Here is a 9,310-nt window from a genome sequence, read left to right as displayed (position 1 = left end):
TCTGAGATGGATCCAAGTAAGATTGGGGGGCAGGAACTTCCCACTTTCTGTTGTAATGAAATTCAAACGTGTCTCTGCCCGTGTTGCCGGCCCCGGGCATTTGGGAGCTACCAGGACTTGGGGAGTAGGAAATTCACATAACACAGGTAAGAGAGGTCTGGTCTACCTCAGACTCCACGTGAAAGGTAGAGCCCGAGTCCCGGCTGGAGAGGGGCACCCAGAAGTCTCTGGCAGGGGCTGGGAACTATGACTGAGCAAAACCTGAGCACCACTCAGCTTGTACAGGAACACCTCTCCCTTCTGCTCACACTCTGCCCACCCAGCCTGGTCTGGCCCCACCACTGGGATGATATGGGAGATGGAGGATAGAAGGCTAAAGAGGTGAGGTCCAGCGGAAAGAGCCCCAGGTGTGTCCGGCTGGAGGCATTACCTACACACGAGGCTAAGTTAGTGCCACCAAAGAACCGACCTGGGACATCTAGGTTGAAGGTGACCTTCTGGCCCCCGGCCTCGCAGCTGTACTCCCCGCTGTCCCCCTTCGCCGCCTGCTGCAGCACCAGCCGCCGGGTGCAGCCCGTGGCCTCCACGCGCACTTTCGAGCTCCCGCTCAGCTTCTTGCCATCCTTGTACCACGTCACCTGCGTCTGAGCCTGGGCCACCTCGCAGCTCAGCGTGGCACTGGCCCCGGCCGTGGCCTTCACCTCGCTGTGTGCCGACTGCTCCTTGGCAAACACCACCGTGGGCTCTGGGGACAGGGAGGGACGCACAGGGTCAAAGATATTTTCTCAACCAGGAGGACAGCACTGGGGACGGAAGGACTCAGCTGGGAGGTGGCAGGACGGGAAAATTCTCAAGGCTCTGTGTGACCCGCAGAAGCCCCAGCACCTTCTCAGCACAAGTAGCTCATTCATCTGCACATGGACCACTGCCCAGGGAGCGGTCCCTGCTGGAGACACCGTGAAGGACTTCTCCGGAGCACACACACACCCTCGAGCACAGGGACTGCAGACCATGAGGTGTGCACACACCCTCCCCAGGACACCAAGTCTTTCCCGGTTGTGCAGGGAGCATTCCCACCCAGCGAGGGACAGTTCCTGGGCTCCACCTCCCACCCGCACTCCCTGTGTCACCTGCTGGCCACCTAGGGCACTGAGCTGTGCCTCCTGAGCCTGTCTCTCCCATGGTTTGGATGACTCCCAAAGTGGTGGACCTTTGCTATGCTTTCGGTCTTTACTGTTTGCTCTTCTGCGGTGTGTCTGTTCATGGGCATTTTGGACACCATAATATTTCTCCCCACTCCCACCAAGTCCAATAATTTATCTTTTGCGTTAGGCATATTATCGGAATTCCACTTCCGTTTTTTCACACTTTTGCATGTTTCACTTTATTTCCTGCTTTCCTGCTGACAAAAGCGGTGACTGTGAGCCCCGTTGCCTGGTCCCTGATCTCACAGGCACAGCTTTCAAGTGTCACTTAGTGTGGTTAGCTGGATTTCCTTCAGTGTCATTTATCAGAAGAAGGATGAACCGTTTTATTTCTAATTGGTTCAGAATCTGCGGCATGGAGAGATGTTGATAAACTGTTTCTTCCACATTTCTGACATTAAATGTTATCAAACTCAACTCTGCATTGATGAGGCGATCCCTTCACATTTTAGTTTCAGTCTGCTCACGTCATGAGGTATGTTGATTTGCTGAACTCTGTAGTGCTCACACACCCGGGCCGTGTCTTTCACTATAGTGCACCGTCCTCTTAATACACTGCCGATTCATTTTGATTCTACTAAACTTCAGATTTTGGGCTTGGGCTCCACAATGCATTGGCCCACTATTTCAACTCTCCCTATCAGATGGTGGTGATAGGTGCCATGCTGTTGCCGCATAATAAACCAGAGACTGTGTGTCCTTCTCTAGCTCTAGAAGGATCTCCATGCACATGCAATACTTTCCTTACGGAATAGTTCATACAATTTTCCAGTGGAGCCAAGGGGGTGTCTCTTCACATATAAGATCTTTTTTTTCCTTCTTTTTCCCACTGTGGTTCCATTTATTGAAACGGTTGTAGGACTACTTGAGCTGTCAAGATCGTCTGCCACTGTTCACATAGTTTTCTAATAATCTGGTCAATTTCTGAAACCTTTTCATATTTACTCCTACAAAATAATTTGTCATATTCTCCTAAACTAGCAATTACAAGTGTTCGGTGGATTTTTTTTTTTTTGTATCGATACACACCCACAAGCTGTTGTACACACTTACAACACCAAACTGTTAGTTAGAGGCACCTGGATGTCGAATTGAGGTTAAAACTCTCCTAACTAAATGAAAATACAGTTAGTTCACAGACATCTCTGTGAACACCATGGACAGGGACAAATACACATGTGTCCTTAGGAAATACTATGACGTATATACTGACTCAACAATCAAGGGCTATCGCTATAGTTACTTGTCTTCAACTAGGCGTGCGGTGTGGGAGAAGCTCCTTATTCCTCTCCATGTCCAAATCTGGTATACATCAGAGTCCCAGGGGATTCTGACACAGGACTCAAAAAGAAACCGAGATGTACTTTAGGAGGAGAATTCCAGACCGCACAGGTACAGGACCCCGACACACACGTGCCAATCCGCTGGTCTCTGTGTACTTTTTTGCACAGACCTCGCAAGAAAACACGGATCTAGATTTTGCGACAAGTGAGGATCCAGTAACTTCTCCACCCACATGCAAAGGAGTGCCCAAAGAAACTACAATTTGCTAACACCCTGTTCAGTCTGAGATGGATCCAAGTAAGATTGGGGGGCAGGAACTTCCCCACTTTCTGTTGTAATGAAATTCAAACGTGTCTCTGCCCGTGTTGCCGGCCCCGGGCATTTGGGAGCTACCAGGACTTGGGGAGTAGGAAATTCACATAACACAGGTAAGAGAGGTCTGGTCTACCTCAGACTCCACGTGAAAGGTAGAGCCCGAGTCCCGGCTGGAGAGGGGCACCCAGAAGTCTCTGGCAGGGGCTGGGAACTATGACTGAGCAAAACCTGAGCACCACTCAGCTTGTAGAGGAACACCTCTCCCTTCTGCTCACACTCTGCCCACCCAGCCTGGTCTGGCCCCACCACTGGGATGATATGGGAGATGGAGGATAGAAGGATAAAGAGGTGAGGTCCAGCGGAAAGAGCCCCAGGTGTGTCCGGCTGGAGGCATTACCTACACACGAGGCTAAGTTAGTGCCACCAAAGAACCGACCTGGGACATCTAGGTTGAAGGTGACCTTCTGGCCCCCGGCCTCGCAGCTGTACTCCCCGCTGTCCCCCTTCGCCGCCTGCTGCAGCACCAGCCGCCGGGTGCAGCCCGTGGCCTCCACGCGCACTTTCGAGCTCCCGCTCAGCTTCTTGCCATCCTTGTACCACGTCACCTGCGTCTGAGCCTGGGCCACCTCGCAGCTCAGCGTGGCACTGGCCCCGGCCGTGGCCTTCACCTCGCTGTGTGCCGACTGCTCCTTGGCAAACACCACCGTGGGCTCTGGGGACAGGGAGGGACGCACAGGGTCAAAGATATTTTCTCAACCAGGAGGACAGCACGGGGGACGGAAGGACTCAGCTGGGAGGTGGCAGGACGGGAAAATTCTCAAGGCTCTGTGTGACCCGCAGAAGCCCCAGCACCTTCTCAGCACAAGTAGCTCATTCATCTGCACATGGACCACTGCCCAGGGAGCGGTCCCCGCTGGAGACACCGTGAAGGACTTCTCCGGAGCACACACACACCCTCGAGCACAGGGACTGCAGACCATGAGGTGTGCACACACCCTCCCAAGGACACCAAGTCTTTCCCGGTTGTGCAGGGAGCATTCCCACCCAGCGAGGGACAGTTCCTGGGCTCCACCTCCCACCCGCACTCCCTGTGTCACCTGCTGGCCACCTAGGGCACTGAGCTGTGCCTCCTGAGCCTGTCTCTCCCATGGTTTGGATGACTCCCAAAGTGGTGGACCTTTGCTATGCTTTCGGTCTTTACTGTTTGCTCTTCTGCGGTGTGTCTGTTCATGGGCATTTTGGACACCATAATATTTCTCCCCACTCCCACCAAGTCCAATAATTTATCTTTTGCGTTAGGCATATTATCGGAATTCCACTTCCGTTTTTTCACACTTTTGCATGTTTCACTTTATTTCCTGCTTTCCTGCTGACAAAAGCGGTGACTGTGAGCCCCGTTGCCTGGTCCCTGATCTCACAGGCACAGCTTTCAAGTGTCACTTAGTGTGGTTAGCTGGATTTCCTTCAGTGTCATTTATCAGAAGAAGGATGAACCGTTTTATTTCTAATTGGTTCAGAATCTGCGGCATGGAGAGATGTTGATAAACTGTTTCTTCCACATTTCTGACATTAAATGTTATCAAACTCAACTCTGCATTGATGAGGCGATCCCTTCATATTTTAGTTTCAGTCTGCTCACGTCATGAGGTATGTTGATTTGCTGAACTCTGTAGTGCTCACACACCCGGGCCGTGTCTTTCACTATAGTGCACCGTCCTCTTAATACACTGCCGATTCATTTTGATTCTACTAAACTTCAGATTTTGGGCTTGGGCTCCACAATGCATTGGCCCACTATTTCAACTCTCCCTATCAGATGGTGGTGATAGGTGCCATGCTGTTGCCGCATAATAAACCAGAGACTGTGTGTCCTTCTCTAGCTCTAGAAGGATCTCCATGCACATGCAATACTTTCCTTACGGAATAGTTCATACAATTTTCCAGTGGAGCCAAGGGGGTGTCTCTTCACATATAAGATCTTTTTTTTCCTTCTTTTTCCCACTGTGGTTCCATTTATTGAAACGGTTGTAGGACTACTTGAGCTGTCAAGATCGTCTGCCACTGTTCACATAGTTTTCTAATAATCTGGTCAATTTCTGAAACCTTTTCATATTTACTCCTACAAAATAATTTGTCATATTCTCCTAAACTAGCAATTACAAGTGTTTGGTGGATTTTTTTTTTTTTGTATCGATACACACCCACAAGCTGTTGTACACACTTACAACACCAAACTGTTAGTTAGAGGCACCTGGATGTCGAATTGAGGTTAAAACTCTCCTAACTAAATGAAAATACAGTTAGTTCACAGACATCTCTGTGAACACCATGGACAGGGACAAATACACATGTGTCCTTAGGAAATACTATGACGTATATACTGACTCAACAATCAAGGGCTATCGCTATAGTTACTTGTCTTCAACTAGGCGTGCGGTGTGGGAGAAGCTCCTTATTCCTCTCCATGTCCAAATCTGGTATACATCAGAGTCCCAGGGGATTCTGACACAGGACTCAAAAAGAAACCGAGATGTACTTTAGGAGGAGAATTCCAGACCGCACAGGTACAGGACCCCGACACACACGTGCCAATCCGCTGGTCTCTGTGTACTTTTTTGCACAGACCTTGCAAGAAAACACGGATCTAGATTTTGCGACAAGTGAGGATCCAGTAACTTCTCCACCCACATGCAAAGGAGTGCCCAAAGAAACTACAATTTGCTAACACCCTGTTCAGTCTGAGATGGATCCAAGTAAGATTGGGGGGCAGGAACTTCCCCACTTTCTGTTGTAATGAAATTCAAACGTGTCTCTGCCCGTGTTGCCGGCCCCGGGCATTTGGGAGCTACCAGGACTTGGGGAGTAGGAAATTCACATAACACAGGTAAGAGAGGTCTGGTCTACCTCAGACTCCACGTGAAAGGTAGAGCCCGAGTCCCGGCTGGAGAGGGGCACCCAGAAGTCTCTGGCAGGGGCTGGGAACTATGACTGAGCAAAACCTGAGCACCACTCAGCTTGTACAGGAACACCTCTCCCTTCTGCTCACACTCTGCCCACCCAGCCTGGTCTGGCCCCACCACTGGGATGATATGGGAGATGGAGGATAGAAGGCTAAAGAGGTGAGGTCCAGCGGAAAGAGCCCCAGGTGTGTCCGGCTGGAGGCATTACCTACACACAAGGCTAAGTTAGTGCCACCAAAGAACCGACCTGGGACATCTAGGTTGAAGGTGACCTTCTGGCCCCCGGCCTCGCAGCTGTACTCCCCGCTGTCCCCCTTCGCCGCCTGCTGCAGCACCAGCCGCCGGGTGCAGCCCGTGGCCTCCACGCGCACTTTCGAGCTCCCGCTCAGCTTCTTGCCATCCTTGTACCACGTCACCTGCGTCTGAGCCTGGGCCACCTCGCAGCTCAGCGTGGCACTGGCCCCGGCCGTGGCCTTCACCTCGCTGTGTGCCGACTGCTCCTTGGCAAACACCACCGTGGGCTCTGGGGACAGGGAGGGACGCACAGGGTCAAAGATATTTTCTCAACCAGGAGGACAGCACTGGGGACGGAAGGACTCAGCTGGGAGGTGGCAGGACGGGAAAATTCTCAAGGCTCTGTGTGACCCGCAGAAGCCCCAGCACCTTCTCAGCACAAGTAGCTCATTCATCTGCACATGGACCACTGCCCAGGGAGCGGTCCCCGCTGGAGACACCGTGAAGGACTTCTCCGGAGCACACACACACCCTCGAGCACAGGGACTGCAGACCATGAGGTGTGCACACACCCTCCCAAGGACACCAAGTCTTTCCCGGTTGTGCAGGGAGCATTCCCACCCAGCGAGGGACAGTTCCTGGGCTCCACCTCCCACCCGCACTCCCTGTGTCACCTGCTGGCCACCTAGGGCACTGAGCTGTGCCTCCTGAGCCTGTCTCTCCCATGGTTTGGATGACTCCCAAAGTGGTGGACCTTTGCTATGCTTTCGGTCTTTACTGTTTGCTCTTCTGCGGTGTGTCTGTTCATGGGCATTTTGGACACCATAATATTTCTCCCCACTCCCACCAAGTCCAATAATTTATCTTTTGCGTTAGGCATATTATCGGAATTCCACTTCCGTTTTTTCACACTTTTGCATGTTTCACTTTATTTCCTGCTTTCCTGCTGACAAAAGCGGTGACTGTGAGCCCCGTTGCCTGGTCCCTGATCTCACAGGCACAGCTTTCAAGTGTCACTTAGTGTGGTTAGCTGGATTTCCTTCAGTGTCATTTATCAGAAGAAGGATGAACCGTTTTATTTCTAATTGGTTCAGAATCTGCGGCATGGAGAGATGTTGATAAACTGTTTCTTCCACATTTCTGACGTTAAATGTTATCAAACTCAACTCTGCATTGATGAGGCGATCCCTTCACATTTTAGTTTCAGTCTGCTCACGTCATGAGGTATGTTGATTTGCTGAACTCTGTAGTGCTCACACACCCGGGCCGTGTCTTTCACTATAGTGCACCGTCCTCTTAATACACTGCCGATTCATTTTGATTCTACTAAACTTCAGATTTTGGGCTTGGGCTCCACAATGCATTGGCCCACTATTTCAACTCTCCCTATCAGATGGTGGTGATAGGTGCCATGCTGTTGCCGCATAATAAACCAGAGACTGTGTGTCCTTCTCTAGCTCTAGAAGGATCTCCATGCACATGCAATACTTTCCTTACGGAATAGTTCATACAATTTTCCAGTGGAGCCAAGGGGGTGTCTCTTCACATATAAGATCTTTTTCTTCCTTCTTTTTCCCACTGTGGTTCCATTTATTGAAACGGTTGTAGGACTACTTGAGCTGTCAAGATCGTCTGCCACTGTTCACATAGTTTTCTAATAATCTGGTCAATTTCTGAAACCTTTTCATATTTACTCCTACAAAATAATTTGTCATATTCTCCTAAACTAGCAATTACAAGTGTTTGGTGGATTTTTTTTTTTTTGTATCGATACACACCCACAAGCTGTTGTACACACTTACAACACCAAACTGTTAGTTAGAGGCACCTGGATGTCGAATTAAGGTTAAAACTCTCCTAACTAAATGAAAATACAGTTAGTTCACAGACATCTCTGTGAACACCATGGACAGGGACAAATACACATGTGTCCTTAGGAAATACTATGACGTATATACTGACTCAACAATCAAGGGCTATCGCTATAGTTACTTGTCTTCAACTAGGCGTGCGGTGTGGGAGAAGCTCCTTATTCCTCTCCATGTCCAAATCTGGTATACATCAGAGTCCCAGGGGATTCTGACACAGGACTCAAAAAGAAACCGAGATGTACTTTAGGAGGAGAATTCCAGACCGCACAGGTACAGGACCCCGACACACACGTGCCAATCCGCTGGTCTCTGTGTACTTTTTTGCACAGACCTTGCAAGAAAACACGGATCTAGATTTTGCGACAAGTGAGGATCCAGTAACTTCTCCACCCACATGCAAAGGAGTGCCCAAAGAAACTACAATTTGCTAACACCCTGTTCAGTCTGAGATGGATCCAAGTAAGATTGGGGGGCAGGAACTTCCCCACTTTCTGTTGTAATGAAATTCAAACGTGTCTCTGCCCGTGTTGCCGGCCCCGGGCATTTGGGAGCTACCAGGACTTGGGGAGTAGGAAATTCACATAACACAGGTAAGAGAGGTCTGGTCTACCTCAGACTCCACGTGAAAGGTAGAGCCCGAGTCCCGGCTGGAGAGGGGCACCCAGAAGTCTCTGGCAGGGGCTGGGAACTATGACTGAGCAAAACCTGAGCACCACTCAGCTTGTACAGGAACACCTCTCCCTTCTGCTCACACTCTGCCCACCCAGCCTGGTCTGGCCCCACCACTGGGATGATATGGGAGATGGAGGATAGAAGGCTAAAGAGGTGAGGTCCAGCGGAAAGAGCCCCAGGTGTGTCCGGCTGGAGGCATTACCTACACACAAGGCTAAGTTAGTGCCACCAAAGAACCGACCTGGGACATCTAGGTTGAAGGTGACCTTCTGGCCCCCGGCCTCGCAGCTGTACTCCCCGCTGTCCCCCTTCGCCGCCTGCTGCAGCACCAGCCGCCGGGTGCAGCCCGTGGCCTCCACGCGCACTTTCGAGCTCCCGCTCAGCTTCTTGCCATCCTTGTACCACGTCACCTGCGTCTGAGCCTGGGCCACCTCGCAGCTCAGCGTGGCACTGGCCCCGGCCGTGGCCTTCACCTCGCTGTGTGCCGACTGCTCCTTGGCAAACACCACCGTGGGCTCTGGGGACAGGGAGGGACGCACAGGGTCAAAGATATTTTCTCAACCAGGAGGACAGCACTGGGGACGGAAGGACTCAGCTGGGAGGTGGCAGGACGGGAAAATTCTCAAGGCTCTGTGTGACCCGCAGAAGCCCCAGCACCTTCTCAGCACAAGTAGCTCATTCATCTGCACATGGACCACTGCCCAGGGAGCGGTCCCCGCTGGAGACACCGTGAAGGACTTCTCCGGAGCACACACACACCCTCGAGCAC

At 51.2% G+C, this 9,310-nt stretch overlaps 1 protein-coding gene across 3 annotated transcripts in view; it reads right to left on the bottom strand.

Moving 5' to 3' along the window:
• Positions 1-60: 60 nt before the first annotated feature.
• The window catches only part of LOC118658096 (obscurin-like), a 68,717-nt gene continuing 59,467 nt past the window's right edge, over positions 61-9,310 (bottom strand). For 2 of the 3 annotated variants that reach the window (XM_036313063.1, XM_036313062.1), the window contains exons 13-16: positions 8,783-9,058; positions 6,012-6,287; positions 3,241-3,516; positions 61-745 (exon numbers count right to left, since the gene is read on the bottom strand). In XM_036313063.1, coding sequence (XP_036168956.1) covers positions 273-745; positions 3,241-3,516; positions 6,012-6,287; positions 8,783-9,058 — 1,301 coding nt within the window. In that variant the 3' untranslated portion in view covers positions 61-272. The remainder of the gene's footprint in view (positions 746-3,240; positions 3,517-6,011; positions 6,288-8,782; positions 9,059-9,310) is intronic. The other variant, XM_036313064.1, reaches the window with a different exon arrangement.

Source organism: Myotis myotis, unplaced genomic scaffold (assembly GCF_014108235.1).
Source record: "Myotis myotis isolate mMyoMyo1 unplaced genomic scaffold, mMyoMyo1.p scaffold_m19_p_6, whole genome shotgun sequence".
In the NCBI taxonomy this organism is placed as follows: Eukaryota; Metazoa; Chordata; class Mammalia; order Chiroptera; family Vespertilionidae; genus Myotis; species Myotis myotis.
This window is presented reverse-complemented; position numbering and strand designations above follow the sequence as displayed.